General features: G+C 39.4%; 4 protein-coding genes across 4 annotated transcripts; 2 read left to right on the top strand and 2 right to left on the bottom strand.

Annotated features, from left to right (window-relative positions):
- Nucleotides 1-2,045: 2,045 nt before the first annotated feature.
- LOC106089330 (large ribosomal subunit protein uL11) lies at nt 2,046-2,925 on the bottom strand. The gene is made up of 4 exons (XM_013255150.2): nt 2,816-2,925; nt 2,670-2,743; nt 2,403-2,583; nt 2,046-2,326 (listed from the first exon to the last, which is right to left on the bottom strand). The coding sequence occupies exons 1-4, from the start codon at nt 2,850-2,852 to the stop codon at nt 2,121-2,123; spliced, it is 498 nt and encodes a 165-aa protein (XP_013110604.1). The 5' UTR covers nt 2,853-2,925; the 3' UTR covers nt 2,046-2,120.
- Nucleotides 2,926-3,176: 251 nt separating this feature from the next.
- On the top strand, nt 3,177-5,141 carry LOC131994971 (putative nuclease HARBI1). Its single transcript, XM_059362296.1, has 4 exons — nt 3,177-3,616; nt 3,672-4,004; nt 4,062-4,206; nt 4,269-5,141. Exons 1-4 carry the CDS (start codon nt 3,389-3,391, stop codon nt 4,658-4,660), a joined length of 1,098 nt encoding a protein of 365 aa, XP_059218279.1. The 5' UTR covers nt 3,177-3,388; the 3' UTR covers nt 4,661-5,141.
- Nucleotides 5,142-5,276: 135 nt separating this feature from the next.
- On the bottom strand, nt 5,277-7,320 carry LOC131994972 (uncharacterized). Its single transcript, XM_059362298.1, has 6 exons — nt 7,109-7,320; nt 6,847-7,045; nt 6,028-6,216; nt 5,753-5,968; nt 5,564-5,694; nt 5,277-5,383 (listed from the first exon to the last, which is right to left on the bottom strand). The coding sequence occupies exons 2-6, from the start codon at nt 7,042-7,044 to the stop codon at nt 5,377-5,379; spliced, it is 741 nt and encodes a 246-aa protein (XP_059218281.1). The 5' UTR covers nt 7,045; nt 7,109-7,320; the 3' UTR covers nt 5,277-5,376.
- Nucleotides 7,321-9,413: 2,093 nt separating this feature from the next.
- On the top strand, nt 9,414-22,070 carry LOC106089335 (peptidyl-prolyl cis-trans isomerase G). The gene is made up of 8 exons (XM_013255154.2): nt 9,414-9,889; nt 13,421-13,508; nt 14,295-14,324; nt 14,408-14,547; nt 19,308-19,449; nt 19,570-19,678; nt 19,729-19,908; nt 19,971-22,070. Exons 1-8 carry the CDS (start codon nt 9,577-9,579, stop codon nt 21,822-21,824), a joined length of 2,856 nt encoding a protein of 951 aa, XP_013110608.2. The 5' UTR covers nt 9,414-9,576; the 3' UTR covers nt 21,825-22,070.
- Nucleotides 22,071-22,272: the final 202 nt, after the last annotated feature.

Genomic DNA, 22,272 nt, shown 5'->3' with positions numbered 1-22,272 from the left:
GAGTTCTTCATCGGCAAGTGCTGCCGCCTCAGTCTATGACACACTGCTACAACAACAAATGAAGTTCAGTTTAGGGGGTGCTTTAGGGCGTACCCCAAAACACTAGGCTCCAAAATTGAATATCAAATTCGTTTTCTACTCTCCAATATCTTTCATTTTAGCCCCATATTGTCATAATGGGTCAAATAACCCATTAACGCCAGTTTTAATTTCATATTCGTAATCTACTCCCTAATACCTTTCATTTGACTCCCATATAGCCATGGTCGGCTAATATGCCCATTTGGGAGTATTTGGGGGTTGCCGACCTCCCATTATTTGGACCTAATGTTTTATGCCATATTGTTGTTCTTGTAGTAGCAGTGTGTGGTACAGTGAGGCGGCAGCCCTTGCCGATGAAGGAATTCATCGGGTCAATCCGGTACATACAACCGGCTGCCATGGGATTGTTATGCCATATTTGTAATCTACTGCCTAATACTTTTCATTTGAGTCCCATATTGACATGAACTTGGGGGAGGGACTTGGACCCAAATTTTAATACCATTTTCATTTTCTAGTCTCCAATACCTTTAATTTGATACCCTTATTGAGCCCATCGGACCACTTTCTGATATGGGTGGCGTTTTTGGGGTAAGGTGGAGGGTCCGTACGCAATCTGTGGAAATTTTAAGAAAATCGGTCCAGCCAAGTATCATATATTGTCATAATGCGTCTAATGGCATTTTTGAGGGGTGGCGTGACCCCCTATACTTCGATCTAATTTTGTATGCCAGATTCGAAATCTACTCCCGAATATCTTTTATTTGAGACCCATATTGAAATGAACGTCCAATATGTCTGTTTGTACCGATGGGTACTTAGACTCAAATTTTAACACCATATTCGTTCTCTTCTCTCCAATACCTTTCATTTGATACCTATATTGTCCCGATCGGTCCACTTTTGATTTTGGGTTGTGTTTTGGCATAAGGAGGAGGGTCCGTCCCCCTTCTGATACCGAAAAATTATATAGCCTATGTTTCCTTCCAAACTAACCTACACAATATGCGAAAATTTCGGGAAAATCGGTTCCGCCGTTTTTCACTCTATGCGGCATAAACAAACCGAGTCCCATATATCCATGATTGGGTATTTTGCTAATTTGGGCGTTTTTGTGGGGGTGGGATGACACCCTATACTTCGACATGAAAATGTATACCATATTCGTTATCTACCCATGCATACTTTTCATTTGATATCCATATTGTCCTTATCGGTCCACTTTTGATTTTGGATGGTGTTTTTGGGGTAACTGTGGAGGGTCCGCCCCCTTCCGGAAATTATAATGCCTATTCCTACTTACTGATCATATTCGTTATCTACTCCCGAATACCTTTCATTTGAGTCCCATATTGTCATGATCGTCAAATAAACCTGTTTTAAGGGATTTTGGGGTTGGGCGGCCTCCCAGGTACTTGGACCCAATTTTTATTATGAAATTCATACTCTACTTTTGAATGCCTTTCATTTGAATCCCATATTGTCCCGATCGGTCCACTTTTATTTTTGGGTTGTACTTTTGGGGTAAGTTGCGTTGCCACCAGGCAAAATGTTTTAGATACAATTTACCTTTAATGTATCGAATTGCATACTTTTTTACAATATTTGTTAGTAGCTGAAAGTTCAAAGCACTGATATTAAATAAAACTGAGAAAAATTTAAAGTTTATACTTTTATATCATGGTTTTATCTCCAGGCCATCCAACTATAATTGAGTTGTAATCCACAATCGACCCTTAAATTGCAATTAAAGGATGTCTCCAAAATTTAATTGAAATACCTATTAGAATATATACTATAACCGAATAGAATTCTATGACCCTGGCGTAGCTATTGTTTGTATTAAGTTTGTTTTTAGTGCAAAATATTTGATGCTGATGATGTTCAGCTTGGTAAGAGAAAGTTTTAAATCTACAAAAATCTACACAAACAGTTGGTTATTTTTTACCGGTAAATGACAAATCCAGTGTCAACAAAAATAAATGCATTGTAGGATTCCTTGTTTTTTTTTTAAATATCAAAACATTTTAATGTTTACCCATTCGGCACAAATTTAATAATGGACCTACAAATAAAATCTACTCTGATGGAACTTCAACAGCGCCGATGTTAATGTCATCAATGATATCATGTGGGGCACGGCCATCAACGGTGCAGCCAACACTTTGAGCTGTTCCCAAAATTTCTTTGCAAGTACCATCTAAACCGCGGGCCATTGATCTGGGTCTCATGACGCGAGCAATAGACAGGATATCGTCGAAGGAAACATTGCCAGAGTGTTTGACTGTAATAAGAAACACCAGAAAGAGTGTTAAGTAGCGCACATGTTGTTAAAGCTCATTCGATGTAAACAAACTTACTGTTCTTTTGCTTCTTTCTGTCGCGTGGAGGTTCTTTCAAGGCCTTAATGATTAAGGAAGCGGCAGATGGAACAACTGAGATGGCAGCCTGTCTGTTTTGAATGGTAAGACATACGGTGATTTTCAATCCCTTCCAGTCTGAAGTAGCTTTGGCGATATCATCACCAACTTTCTTGGGGGACTATGCAAGTAAACATAAATGAAAATAAGTTTTTGTACACAGGCTTGGCTTATTATCACTTTTTGCTATTCTGCATCAACACTTACCAAACCCAAGGGACCAATCTTAGGAGCCAAAGAGGAAGTGGCACCAACTTCACCGCCGACACAGCGCAAGTACACTGCAATGAAATGAATGTCAAGAGGTTAGCTCCGTTCATGACAGAAATTCTAAGTGGCTTTTGAGCCTTTACCTAATTTAATTTCAGTGGGATCGAACTTTGGCGGCATTTTTAACCTGGAATAGTCTTAATTTATAGGAAAAACAAAAATTAAATGTAAAAAATTATCACACATGTGCAAAATACTACACACCTCCTCAAAACCCGAAAACAAAAAGACTTAATTTTACGTCAATTTCAAGCATTTCCGTTTCAAGCTACATCTGTCAAAAGCATTCAAGCATTTTCTTGCTCTAAACAAAAGCGCTTGGCGTACTCGAAAAACACAATGGCAAATGCTATTGACCAAGTGGATTGTGATGTATCGTTCAACAAACTTTAAGTTTCGCGATGCAATACAATGGCTGCTACTATGCATGACATAATTACCAGTACCGGAATTCTGTAAAGTGTTTTAACGAACATCGTTTCGTTAAAAAGCGATAGCAGAAAAATTAACGAATATGGTATTCAGTACCCACTTTTAGCGATAATCGACATCGTTAAAATCAGCTGTTTTCTTTAACGAAAAGAAAATCGAGAACTAAACGACGGAAAATTATTTGGTGTTTATTTTAACAAAGCAAATAAAGATAATTATTTACAATGGCTTTAGAGTATTTGGCTCTTGATTTATCGCAAACAATTTTCGATACGAGTGTTCAACCAATAAACAGGCGTGCTTTTCGTAATATGGAAAACCCATTTGAATTAAGCGAGAAAGATTTTAAAAAGCTCTACCGACTTACTCCGGAATCGACCCAAGAACTAATCCACCAACTTGATGGAGACTTAAGAGGCTCAAGAATAACTGCTTTGTCCACAGAGAAACAGGTAAGGTATATGCATAAAAAGGCAACATAAAAAAAGTATATTTTTTTATATTTAGGTTCTCGCAGCTCTTCGGTTTTTTGCAACTGGATGCTACCAACGACCTGTAGGGGAGCAATGGGGCATATCCATGAGTCAGCCTTCAATAAGTCGATGCATACATCGTGTGACAAATGCCATCAACAAAAACTTATATTTTCCTAATGTTAAATTTCCAATGACTCATATTGAACGCCAAGCTGCAAAAGCAACTTTTGCTGCGGCGCCCTCACCTTTTGTGGGAGGTACCATAGGAGCAATAGATTGCTCTCATGTATCAATATTGGCTCCAAAAATTCATGAGGAATCTTATGTGAATCACCACGGTTACCACTCACTAAATGTCCAAATGGTAAACTAGCTTAAAATCCCTGAGTATTGTTGGCCATAACATTGTTTATAAATTTAGATATGTGATCCAAAGTTGAAAATTCTGAATGTGAATGCCAAATTCCCGGGAGCTCGGCATGATTCGTATATTTGGAGTTCATCGGCGGTCCGTAGAGTAATGCAGAGAAGTTTCGAAAATGGACAACACAACATGTTTTTAATTGGTTGGTGATTTGGTTTATGTTTATGAAAGTTACCTAAAACTTATATTTGTATTTATATACAGGTGATTCTGGGTACCCGTTAGAGCCATGGCTAATGACACCCCTTCCAAACCAACCAGCGGGTAGTCCCAAATTTCGGTACAATGAGGCTTTATGCAAATCACGTAACCCCGTTGAAAGACTTTTTGGAGTACTGAAAGGGATGTGGAGATGCTTATCGCGTCAAAGAACCCTTTTGTATGAGCCGGCATTTGCAGGAAAGATAGTAAACGGGTGCGCGGCGCTCCACAACATATATCTTGCCCATACAAGAGAAAACGTTGTGGAGGAGTTTTTGGAGTACGAATTTTTAGAGTACGAATTAGATCAGCACGATAATAGCACTACGACAACCAATTCAACATCAGTGGCGAAGCGCATCCAAGACCGCTTAATTACAAATTTCTTTACATAAGTCTGTGGGCAATTTTTTTTTTTTCAAAACATCTACGTCTGAACGGCAAAAAAAATGTGGAAATTAATCCCACCTTTTATCTGTTGATCTGAGCAGTATAAAATATTCTGCACATTTGCAAAGGAGAGCATATGAACATATAAGTGTACTGTTAACGAGATATAGGTTTTATTTCTATCCTGTATACTAGATATGTCAGTAAAATAATGCCAGTACATTTATGCACAAAACGGTACTCCGGTTTCCTCCAAGTTTTAGTTAACTTTTCCCATTAAAACGTAATCATTTCTATTATTCTTACAAAGTAAAGGTAGTAATAAAAATTGGCCAATGTGAAACTTTTGAAATATCGTTTAAGAATTGGCTATGATGGGCTAAAGATAAATACAAAAATAAATACAAATGAAATATTTTTTTATATTATTTTTATTATTATATTATAAAAAATATAAAAAAATAAACATAAAATATTACAAAATTATATCAATTCAGTCTTTTTTTGGGATTTTATACAAGTTATGTCTTTTAGATTAGCTACATGAAGGAAATGTTTTTTCTTATATAAATATACATAAATACAAATAAGTACAAAAATTTATCAGTTAATTTTTTTTTTTTGTATTATATACAAGTTTTGTCTATTTATACTATATTAATTGTAAAAACATGAAGGTAACACATGGACAATTTACAGACTCTAGCGAAACCTGTCATTTTCATTGTCTGAAAGTAAGATAATAAAAAACGTGCTAAGTAGTAGTAGACGAATAATTCGAGGTGTTACAAATGGAATGACGAAATTAGTATACCCCATCCTATAGTGGAGGGTATAAATATTAATGACAAACTGGATAAAGGTTATGTCAAAAGGTTTTTCATTTTGAGTGTAAAACGAATACTTACAGCTTGTTTATCGATAGGGCCAAGTTATTAAATGCATCAGCTACTGCATTCAAACCAGTTCCCAAGGTTTTAATAGCGTCCGCCATCACCTTGCCGTTTTCAGCATTTGCTGCAGCACATTCAGCTAATATCTTGTTACAAAAATAAGAAGTAAGAAAGTGTGTACATATAAATTCAAAGCAAAAATACCTTCAAACTTTCTGCATGCTTGTTAGCAATGTCCAAAAATTGTTTTTGAATATCATTCTCTAAAGCCTTTTTTGGCATCCGGCTCCTTGGCGTCTTCTTCGCTGTTGTTGGAGTTGCAAATGGAGTCTCACATTTATATTCCAATGTGGCTTCAAATTCTGATGGTGGAATATGAAGACAGATGTCTTCTCCATCTTCCATGCGGAGTTGCAGAGCCTTATTAAAAAATATATACAAATTAATTCGGTTTCGTAAAGAAAAATAATTAATTTTACTTCCTCTGCAGGAACGTTTTCTTTAACTTCGTCGTGGCCCTCTATATAACATTTCCCGATTAGAGAAATTACGCGCTTTTCCAGTTCCGTTACAGGCTCCTCCGAAAGAGGATGGTTTCCTGTAAGGGCCATCTGCTTCTTTCGCTCTCGAACTTTCACACTGGTTCTGCTTTTCAAGTCAGCCCATACCTGCAAGAACAAATTGAATAAAAAACAAGCAAAACCGTAATAAGTTCGGCGAGGTCGATCTTCGGATGCCCACCATCACGGGTAGCTACAATCAATTATGATCCGATTTTTCAATTATGATATGATCCAACAATCGTTAAAAAAAAATATCTTGCAGAGTACGACCGTGACGTTTCAAAAGCCGACGTTTGTGAGCCGATTTGGAGCAAACATGAACCAAACCTTTTGCGGAAGCTAAAATTCGTGTTGAAACTTTTGGCATTATATTATTTGCAAAAGTCTCCTTGCTGTTCCATGGCATAATTTATCGTATGGCTTCCTTGTTTTATATAAGCTCCTTGTTGTTGTAGCTACATTTCTGTGTGTGGAGGTAGCGACTCTCGTCAAGCTCCATAGGTTAACAATCTTGCTCCGGTCCATTGGACCGATCGCCACGGGAAGGCCATTGCTTTTTTAAAAGCGATAAGTCGAGTATCATACGCACTAATTATTTAAGTAAGAGCCGGTGCCGCCAAGCCTCTCACGGAGACTCTCCACTCGATACCGCTGATTGTCTCCCTTTTGGTTGCGTTTAATTACGTGTGCTGAGCATTCTATAAAAGCGTTTAAGCGACTTGAACAGATATTTACCTTTTGCCATTGGTCAATGGTTTTAAATGCCCCACCAAGACCATTCAAATTGTCACTTAACTCAGCCCATTTTTGTTCATTTTCCTGTTTGCCATGGAGCTTAGCAAATTTCCCTCCGGCAAAAACAGGGTTTTGGGTCATAAAGTCTACCATTGCATTCAATTGCTCACCGGAGGCACGGCTTCTTTTAGACGCCATTCTACAAAAATTATATATGAATATACAAATGTTCCTGATTAATTTATTTTTTCATTTTACATACCTTTTTATTTATTTTTTTTTTTAATAAAATAGGAGTTTAGATTTGTCAGTCTAGAAGAATTATTTATTGTTTTTGTCTATTCCTCTTTGTGCTTTTCTTTTTATGGGTAGAGTTACCAAATAAAAAAAAACGATATCGGTTTCTGTTAACTAGGAATTAGAGAATAACATAATCGTTAGTGCAAACAATTTTTTTTTCGATAAATTTAACTAAACGATTTTCGTTAATAGTTACAGAATTCCACTACAGATAGTGTACCGTTAACAGCTGAGAACAATTTTTTCTCGCAAAGTGCCCTATCTGTCAACGAGTTTTGTTTGTGTGTGTGTATTATTGTTAAGAACCATAACACACACAAACAACGAAAAATGGCGCGAACTAGTGACATACACAAAATCAGAGTTGCACTAATCACTGATTTTGACAGATAGTGCACTGAAAATTTTGTTGTTGGGCAACTGCCACTATCTGTAAATGAATATTTCTTGGTACTATGTTCATTTTTCACTGGTGAAAACACATGTTTTTCACGGTCACTTTTTTTAAAAACTAAAAAATCTCAATGATAACATAAAATTTTGTTAAAATTTTTTCATAAGTAATGAAGGAATGTCCTACTGAATGAAATCAGCAGTTTGTTTGCTTCAAAATCTTTTATATAAAAAAAGTAAACATGAAAAAATTTCTCTAAAACCGAACATAGTACCACCCTTAAGAGAATAACATGGCGAAAGGTTATCTCATTTGTACAACAACCACAAATCATACGGTGCAATCTGACATCTTGTCATCAAGCTGATCGTACTTTTGCCAACACACGCAAATAAATTTGTGTGCGTGTGTGTATACGTGTGCCTTCATGAGCAGAGAATATGTGAGAAAGAAGATAATAACAAAGAGAATGCAAACAAAAATCTATCATAATAATACCGTCAAACCTGGCCAGCCGTTAACGGCTGTTCGCGTGAGACCACCTTATTAAATCCGCCTTGAGAAAATAAATGAATTCATTTCATTGCATGGTACAATTAAGAGGTAGTGTCATTAGCACAACAACAACAAACTACCCCCAACCAAATTACCTTAAGTAGCAAGGCGAATTAAAAAAGGTGGTCTCACGCGAATAGCTATTAACTGCCGGCCAGGTTTGACGTTACTAAGATGTCAGATTTTTGTTATTCTTCTCTTTGTTGTTATCTTCTTTCTCGCATATTCTCTGCTCATGGACGCTCACGTATACATAAACGCACACAAATTTCTTTGTGGGTGTTGAAAAAACGTCGATCAGCTTGATGGCAAGATGGCGGATTGCACTATATGATTTGTGTTTGTTGTGCATATGAGACCACCTTTAATTGTTTCGCCTGCACTTATTATTTTCTCTTTTTTATATGTTTTTTCTCAAATAAATAAAGAAAAACGAAACACAGAAACCAATAAAATAAACTAAAATGATGCCGGCAATGGTTCAAGAGATTGCCACTATAATAGTTTTTGCCATTTTCCTCACTATGAACAGAGTACTACTTTTCCGCCGATTTTCAGCCAACGTTTCGCCGACGTCTTTTTGTTACGGAGTTTGACAGCATTCCGCTCCAAATATTGAACAGAATACACAGCGTTATACGTTAGCAGCACTGGCACACATCCATCATCATCAAATCAGGGATCACCATCCACCACAAATCAAATATCTACAAAACAAACAAAATAAGTCTTCTTAATTTAAAATAAATTATTCTCGGAGTTCATAAATATGATTTTATTAAAATCCTAAAACCCCGTTTATACTGCTCTTTAAATCCGGATTTAATAAGCAGTGTACACAACTTGATCTTTCCATCTTTCCCGATGGAAAGATCAAGCTGTGGGAGACACTTCGAAACTTGGTGTCAGAGATTTTAGAATGAGCGCAGAAGATAGAGGCGCTTAGAACGCTATTCTACGTTCGGCTAGTGGAACAAATATTCTGTCATAGCCTTTAAAGGAAAGTAAGTAAACGGGGTTATACTGAACTTTGCGAGAAAAAATTGTTCTCAGTTATTTGCTCAGTTTTCCCTGAATAAGGTTAAGCCAATCGATCCGCCGACATGCATTGGCGCGAACTAGCTATATACTCAAAATCATAGTTGCACAAAACACTGATTTTGACAGGTAATGCACTCGATTGTTTTGTTTTTGGACAACTACACTTACCTGTATCGATTTATCTTGATTCAGTCCTGTGCCATTACTTTCTTTTAATCTACCTTGTGCTCAAATACCAATTTCGAAATAGTTCAATGTACCCGCATTTCATACCAAATACCACAATTGGTGACATTTTAAATGGAGGAAAGAGAGAAAAACTGAAAAAAGATTGTCGTCATTAGTTGGACGGAAAAATAAGAAGAAACTAACAAATTTCGTTTTATTAAAAAGGAAGTGTAGTGTTCTAGATACGTATTAATCCCAACCATTATTTCACCATGACGGTGACAAATGGAGAGGGCAGTGACGGAAGTATTGTGAGACCTCGTTGCTTTTTTGACATTGCCTTGGGAGACTTGAATATAGGCCGCATAGTTTTCGAGTTGTACAGCGATGTAGCACCTAAAACCGCGGAGAACTTTCGAGCTTTGTGTACCGGCGAAAAAGGCACGGGCATAGTAACAGAAAAACCTTTGCACTATAAAAATGTCATCTTTCATCGTGTGGTCAAAGATTTTATGATACAGTCCGGCGATTTCTCAGCAGGCAATGGCACAGGTGGTGAATCCATTTACGGCGGAACATTTGAGGGTAAGTTGTATGTGGCACAGCAAAATACAGTACATGAGCACTATCAACATAAGGATGGCTCACAAATAATGTACTCGCTCTTTGTATCTTGATTAACACAAAATTATTTCCACTCTTGGGAAAATATAACACCTGTTTTTGATGAAGTTATTTTATTAGCTTTGTGCACTAGAGTTTCTACACCAAAATCCTTAACATATAAGAAATATGCAAGAATGTCTTAGGTTTTCCCTGTAAGTCGCATAAAAAAAACTTTGTAAATTCCTCAAAAAGTTGGAAAGCCCTAAGGTATATATTGTGTATTGGACTCAGTCGAGCAAGTCTTTCGGCAGATAAACCCAATGTGGCTGGTACAGTCTGACGAGGATCATTAGACTGCGAAGATCCCACCAAACAAAGCAGGAACCTTCTCCATATGTTATAAAACATGACACAACTACAGCAAGTCGGACAACTGATCAAGACAATCCCATTGCAGCCGGTTGTATGGATTGACCCGATGAATTCCTTCATCGGCAAGGCGGTAGTGTACCACACACTGCTACTACAACAACAACAACTGACCAAGGGGTTACGAAGGAATGAAAACTGGAGGCTTAATATGGAGGCCTGCCGCCATGTAAGCATAAACCTAAGGATAAGAATGAGAGGGGTGTCTATATTATCTACGAACGTTTCTGGACTCGACGGTAACACCAAGAGGGCATTGAATCTATTCTACGCCTGCTGGAACATGCCTTGGTGTGATACGACATACGGACACTAGGCCACAAAAAACTTTAAAGAAAAACTTTCCGCAGGATGATCCATAAGTTTAAGGGCATCGCGATGGTGCTAATTTAAGGCTTTTGCTCCTTCCTCCAAGGGAAGCTCTTTAAATTGTACTCGATTTGAGGTCTTGGCATCTGTACGTTAAGTTGTCGTCGAAGGAGATTGTTCTTGGACCGAGGGATTCGGTAACTTGGAGTTCTTTGGATTTCGAAAATATATATATATATATATTTCGAAAAGATGACATCGGAGATTGCAATTGTTGCACAGATGAGGGGTATGGGCACCGATATGAAGTACATTCCGTTGGAAGTATCTACAATTGACCTGGATATCTTTTTGCACAGAGGGAGTTGTAATCTGCAGTTACCTACTCCCTCTTCTTCGGGTACTGGATGTAGAATGTAGATCAGGTGAAACACTGGACATATATATAATTTTCAAGGCAGAGGTCTTCACCATTTCCGGATACGATTAGGGGGCAGGAGTGGGTTTCCTGTCAGAATTTCACGATCTTTGTGAAAACTCAAGAGGTGCTGAAGGCTCCGGACTTGAGCCATGTAAGTGCAAGGCTTGTGAAAAGATGCAATTCCCGTCTAGCGAAATTTCCTTTCTAGACATTAGATCTTTTCTGTTCGAACTATAGGAGAGAAGATGGAGATCCACCTTAGCAAGGTCAAAAGCAAGACAAAGGTGAGATGGAAACGACAAACCAACGCACAAGGCAAAATCATTACTTACCGGCATTTTAACGCAGAAGTCATCTGAATCACCATATTGCGCTTTTTTTTTTGTTGCAAACACATATTTGCATGTAGAGGCAGCTATCCTCGTCAACATCCAATAGATAAGCAAGCTAGTTACGGTCCATAGGAACGATGACCGCGGCAGCAGGACGGCCTTGGTTATTTAAGACGCAAATAATTCGCCTTGTTGTGTCGGGTATCACAACTTTTGAGTTTGCGTGATAATGATGAACACCAAACAAATCGAAGATTTAAGTTTCAATTTGTGTGGTGTCAGCTATCTCGTGCCATGACCGCTTATGTACATGATCTAAAGCGAGAGTTTCAGCGCTACAAGAGAAAACCTATATATCAAGAAGCTGTGGAAAGCTGCAGACTGAAAGCCGTTCTTGGAGACAAACCGTCGCCCATAGCACATGAAGAGGTTCAACTATGTTCCGCAGATACGGCAGCCACATTTCCTTTTAAGCTAGGATTGGATGGGAACGTGTTGGGTGTGTGAGGGAGCCTGGCCGCCAGGGGGAGGCTCTCATCGGTGAGAGTTTCATCCAGTCAGCAAATTCAAGATTCTGCAGTAGTCCAGAGACTACCGTAGCGCAGAGGTTGGCATGTCCGCCTATGACTGTGAACGCCTGGGTTCGAATCCTGGCACAACCATCAGAAAATTTTTTTCTTAATGCTGGCGACATTTGTGAGGTACTTTGCCATGTAAAAACCTCTCCCAAAGAGGTGTCGCTCTGCGGCACGCCGTTCGGATTCGGCTATAAAAAGGAGGTTCCTTATTATTGAGCTTAAAATTGAATCCGACAGCACTAATTGATTTGTGAAAAGTTTACCCCAGTTCCTTAATGGAATGTTCATGGGCAAATTTGCATTTTCAGTTCGGACTCGACTTTAAAAAGGAGGTCCCTTATCATTGAGCTTAAAATTGAATCGGACAGCACTCATTGATTTGTGAGAAGTTTGCCCAAGTTCCTTAATGGAATGTTCATGGGCAAATTTGCTTTTTTTTTTGCAGTAGTCTAGGATAACGAGAGGGATAAGTGACTGAAGGGATTGGCGAGGTGAAGAAAAGGGGTTTTCTCCTCCTCGCAACTGCGGGACACCAAAGTTGATCTAACGACTCTAACTCCTCCTCGTCGCCAGAAACACTCGGCCAGAGTTCCACAGGGTCGTGACCACATTGAAACGCTCAACATCCTAATTTTAAAATTTGTCTATCCAAAAGTTTGCTTGGAAGAATGGTCCGTGCTCATCATCGATCCATTTCTGGCTTGCTCGCCTCATTTTCCGCCACCTTTTAATGGCCCAGAAACCACCAAATCCTGTGGCACTCCCGATGGTTTAAAGAGGTTCATTGTATCGCTTAATGTCAACTACATGGAATGACTGTGGGCATCACATGGCTTGAAACTTTCAGTTCCGATTTGTGTGGTGTTCATCGTCATTACGTGAAGCTCAGCTACCAGTGAGCTACCGGGCGCGTCCAAAGGTTGCGGATAGTGGTGTGCTCTATATACGGTGTAACTGCAACAATCGGCGGTATAGAGTGAAGGGTCGCTGAGAGGTCGTTTGGCATTCGCTCTTGCTTAAATGCTGAATGCCTATGATACTCGATATGACAAGGCAAGTTATTGGCGCATTTAAGTAAACAAAGGGCATAACGTTCCGGCGTCGATCCGGTCCTATGGACCGGAAAGAGCTTGCTTACATATGGAGCTTGACGAGGATCGTCACCTCCACATGGAAGTGTGTTTACAGCAATAAATGGCTGACGCCAGAAAGAGCATCTGATTAGCCAATGTCCTCTTGTCATTCAGGATTATTTAATGGGCTTGAACTTTTAGATTGGAGGGTATTATTGGTGCGAAAAGCAATTTTGCGGCTCGCCCATTCCCAAAGGCTTCTTTTTTTTTGCACTAGGTCTTCGAGGGTAGTGGGAAGCAATCATTGCAACTAACCTACTTCTCACTGAATAAATATTAACATGTTTTTTGCTTTGCTTTTTTTACAGATGAAAGTTTTGATTTGAAACATGATCGTCCTTTTTTGTTATCCATGGCCAATCGTGGTAAAAATACCAATGGCTCACAATTTTTCATGTAAGTACCACATTTGTATAAACAACCACCCACTGCTCAATCGGTCCAAAACAATAATGTCCAGTTTACTTACAGCAAAATTTATTTTTTTGTACCTCTCAAACAAATCTAAATAATCTTTTTGTTGTCTATTTGTTAAAAAAAAATGTTTTTGAAATTAAAGCAAAATTACTATGTGATGATTTTATGATTGTACTGTAATATTTATTGATTTATATATTGTTTAGCAAAGTGGCATCATGAGCTTTAGCGGGACATCAGAGCCCACATCATTTTCTTTGAGTTCATTGCTGGAAAGCGCATGTGCCCTGATAAAAGACGTTCTCATCAACCCATCATCACTGTTTGGATGATCTTTAAAGTAAAACAGTGGTGAGATCATAACTCGTGGTGCTAATACCTTTAAGATGTCCAGTATGCCTAAGAGGTCTGACTGCCTATGAGGTTCTTCTAGCCCAATGACCAATTGAGGATCACCGCTCTAACTAGGATCTTCCGCAGCAGTTTGCCTTCATTTAAAATGTGCTGCTACAGAAACAATACACGGATGAAGGACCCGGTTGCTGCTTTCCCTGTGGACTCTAGTTATTGCTAAAATGTAGAAATTATTTTGCATTCATATCCACCAAAAAATCCAAAATAACCAAATTTTAGAAATAAACTTCTTCAACCATTTCAATCAATCAATCAACAAACACCAATACCAAAAAACCTACTACTACTGATCTGTTGTAAAAATGACAAAGTGTAAAGAAACTTTTTCTCTTCTTCTGTTTTTCATTATAGTACTACACAACCTGCTCCACACTTGGACAAGTAAGTATTTGTACATTGTCAAATAATTTTTTTTCTAAAATTGTTACTAATGAATTTCGAATTTTTGTATTTTTTTTTTGCAGTGTCCATGTTATCTTCGGTCATGTTATATCGGGACAAGATTTAGTTCGCCAATTAGAAGATTTGCCTGTAGACCGCAATTCACGTCCATTACAAGATGCTGTTATAGCCAATTGTGGGGAATTGGTTAAGCAAGTTAAAGGTGAGTTCTATTATAATTATTCTATCTGTTGTTTTATATGTGGCGTATACTAAATGGGTTGTTCTATCTTAAAATAAGAATCTCCACATAGTACGACATAAAACAAAGAAATAAAAATTGGTATAAAGTTGAACATTTTTTTCAGTTTCATTCAATATCAGTGTCTTTAACGTTTAGCTATTATGTTAATTATAAATCAGTAAAAGCGTGTTAAGTTCGGCTGCGTCGAATCTTATATACCTTCCACAATGGATCGCATTCATAAAGTTCTTTGAACGGTTTCTCTTTATAGGCAGACATTAAAAATGGTAATGGGAGGTCATATCAAGAAATCCCCATGGATTTTTTATATACTTGGAAAAAAATTGCGATCTTTATAAGCTTATATGGAAGCTATATCAGGTTTTGGAACCATTAGAACCATACTCGGTACCTCTGTGGGAGGTCACAGAAAAAGCCCTCGTGCAAAATTTCAGGCAAATTGGACAAGATTTGCGACCTCTACAGGCTTAAGAAATAGGGATCCTAGGTCGGATCATTTGGCAACTATATCAAAACCTGGACTGATGTGGCCCATTAACAATAACTGACTAATAAGAATTATTAGTAGGAAATTTCAAGCGCCTAACTTTACTCCTTTGACGTGCTCCTTAGCGGGCTTTCGACAGACGGGCATGGCTAGATCGACTTCAAATATCATAACGATCAAGACTATATAAACTTTATGAGGTCTTAGACGAAAATTTCGAGGTGTTACAAACAGAATGACGAAATTAGTACATATCCATCCCATGGTGGAGGGTATAAAAAAGTGTACAATTCAATACATAAACAAATTTGGCCGTCGGCAACGCAACTGAAGTTGGGTTGCAATACAACGGTGCTCAAACTTATTTACTTGAGTCTCAATGGTTTTTACAGTGCCTGCTCCTCATACTTCTAGTCCGTGCCGAGATTGAGGCAAGTCGCGGACCCTGCGTATGTTTTTTTTCCCTGATGCGTAGTAGTAACCGGCGCTTAGTTTGTGGTCATTTTCAGATATGATTGGCTTGTTAAGTATACGGGAAATAGTTGTTGTTGTATTTGGGACATTTGATCATCGGAATTGTCACTGCATCGACCATCACTTTCAGTTCCCTACGCATCTAATGCGTGACTGAGGATTTGGTGGCCGATATCTTCAGATCTCTTGCAGCAAAATAAGCGGCATGCCAATTATAACGTTGTTGTTGTTGTCGCCACATTTTCATGTGGTGGTGGCGTCAAGCTCCTATAGGTGAGCAAGCTCGTTCCGGTTCATAGGACCGATCGCCGCGGGAAAAAAGTGGCCTTGGGTTATTTAAAGGCGCGAATAACTCGTTTCGTCATATCGAGCATGATAGGAATTCAGACTCGGTGCCGCCCACTGAGACTCTCCGCTCTATACCGCTGATTATCTGCGAATGCAGTTGCAGCTATTCCGTATGGAGCAATCCACAATTCGCAACCTGTGGACGCGCCCAGCAGCTCGCAGCTAAGCTTCTCGTGACAGCAATGAACACCACACAGATCGGACATCAATGTTTCAGCCTGTGTGGTGCTCACAGTTATTCCGTGCCGGGTTGCAACGTACTCCAGGTAGATCCATATTCTTCGGCATCAGTGTAGAGATTGCAGCAGTTGCCAGAAATCTCCATTGCGTATCCCGCTCATCCGTCATTTCATTGGGGTCAGGCCACATCACTATAGTTCTATCCGTTCGACTTCATAACACCTGCATGCCAGATATATATCAACTAAAAGAAAATTTATTGGATTGCCTTCACAGAGTACCCCGGTGTTGTTGAAAAGGAATTCGGAGACATGAATAAAGCAACAGATCTTTTATTTAAATTACCCATCGAATACCCCAATTAAGGCTTTATTTGCAGGCGCAGGTTATGGATGTCGAAGGTTGTCGCGGTTCAATTTCTACTGACCCTAGAATCTTGTAACTGAATCTGGGAATGTATATAGTGGTCAACGAACATTCGCTGATTTTAAAACTAAAATACTTGAAGTACTATAACGTAGGCCACGGTATTCGTGAGTTGCGGTCTACTGTCAAGTTACTCTCGAGTGGCGGCAGAAGGGATGATAGGGCCTCAGTCATTTTTGGCAACATGGCGACTCAATTGAGGAGATGAACGAGGTTATTTGTCAGTTTATTGAGTATTGCGATAGTAATAGGGCGAAAAGCAAATCGTACGCCGCACACGTGTTGCCTAGACCAATGAACAACCATTAAAATACACCCTGGATGGAGTTACAAATGTCCCTGCAGCGCCATGTCGTAACATACATACAACCAACCTAACTCTGGGCACCTTACAGTTCTCGATCTCTAAAAAATGGAAACCGTGATCACACTTCTGGAGCCAGAAAGGAATAGATCGAAGGAGGATTGAACAGCCCGATTTCCCTTTACTTGTCAGTAGCTAAGACACTTAGCTTTAGCATGGGTTTAGTGAATCACATAGCACGCGGACCTGCTTTGTATCCCATGGTACTGGTTTTACGTACCGGATTGACCCGACAACAGCTTTGCATGCCATCACTGCAAGGCCAAGTTCTGCAAAAGAAAGACCCTCATGTTGGTCAACCATTTCACGCTTTTTGAGGACATAGCCAACACGCCTGTTCCAGGCTGGCCTGAACCGTTGAGAAGCAAATTATTTATGTGGACATCAGTCGTGTGTGGACATTAGGGATACATTTTCAACATTAAAACACTGAGTTTTTCAAGGTGTTGTAATATCTTTGGCACTGTTGAACCTCTACATATACACTATTTTACACCTTCCAGACTGCTTCCAGATCGTTTCATATGCGATACATAGCACGATGTTGTTGTTGTAGCCACATTTTCGTATGGAAGTGGCGATCCAGTGGCGGTCCAAAGGACCAATCGCCGCTGGAACAAGATGACCATTGGTTATTTAAAGGCGCCAATGACACGTCTTGTAAAAAAGAGCATCATAGGTACTCAGTATTTGTTCAAGAGCCGCTGCCGCTCGGCCTCTCTTACCTCGATAACGCTGATTGTCCGCGACTGCCGTTGCAGCTATTCCGTATGGAACATTTCACGCGTCCGGTAGTTTGCTGCTCGTGGCAGGAATGAACACTATGTTCCAGCCTGTGTGGTGCTCATATCTAGATTCCGCATCTCTAGATATGATTTTTCACTCACGCTCACGAGACAAAAATTTTACTCACGCACGACTCACGAAAAACTTGCGAATCACGGTTTTCCATGAAGACAATAATGATTTTTTTTGCAAACGTCGGCGAAAAGTATGATAAAAATAGGCGAAAAAATATAACTCTACTTATAGTGAGGAAAATGATAAAACAAAATATATTAGCAACCCTTCAACCCATTATTGCTACCATTTTTTGTTTGTTTTATTGGTTTAAATGGTTAGTTTCTTTTTTTATTTCAAAAAAAAAAAAAAAAAATATAATAAAAAACAGGTTCTCAAAGCAATGAGAACCTAAAGTGGAACTCCTTCTAACTGCTAGTGCGGGACACACACACACAGAAGATGTTCTATAGTCTCTTCTTCTTCGATGTCCCTACAGCCTCTTCAAAAGTCGTTGCTGACACCTTCTGTCTGTCAGTATGTTTTCCGATTAGACAGTGACCTGTTATGACGGACACAATGACTGAGACGTCTGTTCTAGCCAATGACAGCAAAGCAGTAGACCTCTTCAAGTCTAGATTAGGCCACATAGGCCACATTTTGGAATGGAATAGGCCACATAGTTTTGGAATGCTCACAGCCCCCTCTTTGTGACCATCTATCATTCGTTGTCCTTAGGGCTTGGTCCTGAAAACTTAGCTTACATATCGCTAGAGGCATACCCACAGATTCCAGTGTCCCTGGAATGTGTAGGGTAGTTCCTAGTCTCGCAAGCTGATTCGCTTTACAATTGCCTGGGATATCTCTGTGGCCCCGCACCCAGAACAGGTGAATTTTGAACTGTTCAGCCATCTCAATGAGATATCTGCGACAGTCGAGGGTGGTTTTTGTGTTCAGAAATACGTTCTCCAGGGATTTAATGGCTGCCTGGCTGTCTGAGAAGATATTAATGCCAATCGTCGTAATGACATTATATCTTACCCATTCCATTCCGATCTCTGCATGATACACACTACAGTGGTCGATATAACCAGTTCTAGATCTTTAGAGTACACCCCAAAGTCCACCTTGTCGTTTAGTTTGGAGCCATCCGTATAGAAGTCTATGTAATGGTTCTATCAGGCATAGAGGTACAGTAATTTTTATCAAAAAGCGGCTCAGGCAGGGTGTAATCCACACTGCCTGGAACAACGGAGATTGTATCAAGGATGACACAGTGTCCGTAGCCGCCACATGAGAAAGCTCCCTTAACTTCACGGCTGTGATAGGTGCAATTTGGGTAGCCACAATGTGCAGAGGCATAAGATGAAGCATTAAATTCAGTGCATCAGAAGAGTGGTTATTGGTGCCTTTAAATAACCAATGGCCATCACGTTCCCGCGTCGATCGGTAGTTAGAGTTTGACCAGGATCGCCACCTCCACATGCAAATGTGGCTACAATAACAACAACAACAACCTATGCTAATAATGCACTCCCTCATAGAATCCAAGACATCTATGCTGGTGGGTTTATCACTTTTTTCTCTTTTTTCCTCTTTCTCTACAAGCGATTTTATTTGTACACAATTTTAATGTTGTTTTTGCTTTATTATTTACAGTTAAGAAAGACAAAAAGAAAAAGAAGCGTGCTGCATTATCAGATGAAGATAAATCCAATAGTGAATCCGAAGAGGAAAAGCAAAGCAAACGTCGGGACAAAAAGAAAAAGAAGAAACGCTCAAAATCTGAGGATCGCGAGAAGTAAGTACGAGGAGACTGTTCAATTTTGAAGAGATGGCTTATTCAACTGCTCTCTTGTTCACAACATGTCTGGGTCAAAAGTCGGAAGTTTTTTTTAATGAGTGATTATTTTGATTTCAGACCATCTTCGGAAAAAGAAACCGAAGAAGGAGAGGCCTCTGATCAAGACGAAGGTGAAATACATCCCTTGGTAACAATCACAAAAATAGATCCTTCGGAAATTCCAGAGGTATGACTTTGTCCAAAGCCTTGGAAATATTCATTGACTTTCCTTACTAGGTTTCCAATAAATTTTTATTGCGTGACGATGGCTCCAAAAGAAATCACGAAAGAGAGGAACATGTTGCAAACATGCGTGAGAAAACGTCTAAAGGTGAGGGACGTAATGCATTTGGTTGGTCTAAGAAAAATGTGCCCACATCGCGCAGTGGTCGCATTATTAAAGGCAGAGGTGTTTTTGTAAGTGTTGTATAGTCCAAATGATAAGATAAAAACTTCAGCAACATAACTTTATATTTTAGCGTTTTCGAACACCATCCCGCTCTCGCTCCCGTAGTATCACACCTCCCCATTGGAAGAGGGCTCAGAATCGTACAATCAAAATGTCTGATTTGGAAAAAATTGAAGAAGAAAAGAAACTTCGTGAGGAGGAAATAAAACGCCGTGAAATTGAGCGTAGAAAAAGGCATGAAGAAGCAGCGAAGAACCCTAAGAAATCTTTCTTTGAATTGTCTCATGCCAGCTCGTATGGAGGAAAAGGCTTAGATGATGAATCACCTGACAAGAAGGATGATAGTCGTAGACGTCGCGATGACAAAGAGAGAAATAAAGATCGTCCCAATGAAAGAGATAAAGACAGAGAAAAGGAAAGGGATAAGGATAAGGATAGGGAACGGGAAAAGGACAGAGATAAAGACAGAGAAAAAGAAAAGGATAGAGATAGGGATAGAGATAGAAACAAGGATAATGAGAGATCTCGCACCGTTTCGAAATCTAACAAAGATGAAGATGGTCCTCAACGCAACAAAGAACGTAAGAAATCCATGGACTTAAATGCCTTAGATTACGAACACCAAGCGGACAGTGAAACCGAAGCTGATGCTACGGCTGATACGTCCGAATCTTCATCCAAAAGGCCAAAGTCGACTTTGGTTTCAACGATGAAAGATCCCTATAGAAGTAACCAAAATGAAAGAAAGAGAGAAAGATCTATGGACAAAGAGAAGTCTAGACGCGAGAGAGAAAGAGATAAGGAAAAGGAAAAAGAGCGAGAGAAAGAGAAGGAAAAAGAACGTGAAAGGGAACGGGAGAAAGAGAAAGAACGAGCAAGGGATAAAGAAAGAGAGAGAGAGAGGGAAAAGGAAAAAGAAAAAGAGAAAGAAAAAGAGAAGGAGAAGGAGAAGGAAAGAGAACGTGAAAGGGAAAAAGAAAAAGAGAGAGAAAAGGAAAAAGAAAAAGAAAAGGAAAGGGAAAAAGAAAAAGAGAAAGAAAAGGAAAGGGAGAAAGAGAGAGCCAAGGAGAGGGAGAAAGAAAAGGACAGCCATAAACGAAACAGACACAGCTCTCGATCCCGCTCTCGTTCTCGCTCACGTTCTAAATCTCGATCCAAATCCCGCAGTCGCTCCCGTTCTCGTTCTAGGTCGCGATCCAATTCTCGTCGTCGCCGCTCTCCTATTCGCAACGATCGACGCCCAATGCGCCGACAGGGTTTCAATTCTCCTCAGCGTCGCAATAACTTTAATAAATTTCGAAATAACCCTTTTAACGATAGACGACGTCGTTCTCGTTCCCTAGATCGTTTCCGCAATCGTTTTCGCCGTCGCGAACGATCTCGCAGCCGTTCTCGTTCCAGATCTAGATCACGCTCCCCTAGTCGCAATCGTCGCAATAATCGATCTATGTCCAGATCACCTAGACGTTCAAAATCAAAGGAACGGCGTTCAAGACGATCTGTCGATCGTCATTCACCAAAGAAATCTGAAGAGCCTTCAACTTCAGTCAGCACATTGAATGCCAGCACCGAAATGGCAGCACGTGAAAAACAACAAAAACGAGCTGAAGCTTTGCTTATGTTCAAGGAGCACATGCGCAAAGAAATCGCCAAGGAAGAGGAGAAACGAGCAGAAAAACAACGCATGGAAGATCTGGAAAAAGAGAAAACTGCACGAGAACTTGAGCAATTGGAACGTTTGAAGGAGGAGACACTCAAAAAACTTCAGGAACATGAAAAGCTTAAGGAACTTGGCGTTCTAGGTGGCTCCGGAGGAGCTGCAAGTTCCTCTAACGAAAACAATGAGGAAAAGTCTCGCGACAAGAAAAAGAAACGCAAGAAATCTAAGAAACACTCTCGCTCTTCAGTCTCCGATGCAGAGTGAATTGATTCAAAAGATTTCGCGCTTGCTGCGCGAACCTCTTTAAATGTAGCTTCTTAAGTCTTTTATTTTTTTTTGTTTGTTGTCATAAATGAATGTGTATTTCTCTGTGAATGTGTATTTGGATTGATTGAGAAATTCCCATGGGATTATATGCTATTGTATTCTTTGAATATTTGATTTATTAACACACAGGACTTGTATTGAATAACAATTGAATGAAACAATAAAATAATGAAAATAATTGAATGTTGTCATGTTTCATGTTTTATGTCAAAATTTTCATCTTGATGAAAAAATCCAAAAAAAAATCATTGATTGCATTGATTTATGCCAGATCATATGAAGAAAAAGGCAAAGATAGATGAGATGCAAAGGATGACATGACGCAATCGCATTGCAACCCGTTCATCATATCACATTAACTACATGTTCCGCCCTTAGGACTATA

This window comes from Stomoxys calcitrans, chromosome 2, assembly GCF_963082655.1.
Source record: "Stomoxys calcitrans chromosome 2, idStoCalc2.1, whole genome shotgun sequence".
Lineage (NCBI taxonomy): Eukaryota > Metazoa > Arthropoda > Insecta > Diptera > Muscidae > Stomoxys > Stomoxys calcitrans.
This window is presented reverse-complemented; position numbering and strand designations above follow the sequence as displayed.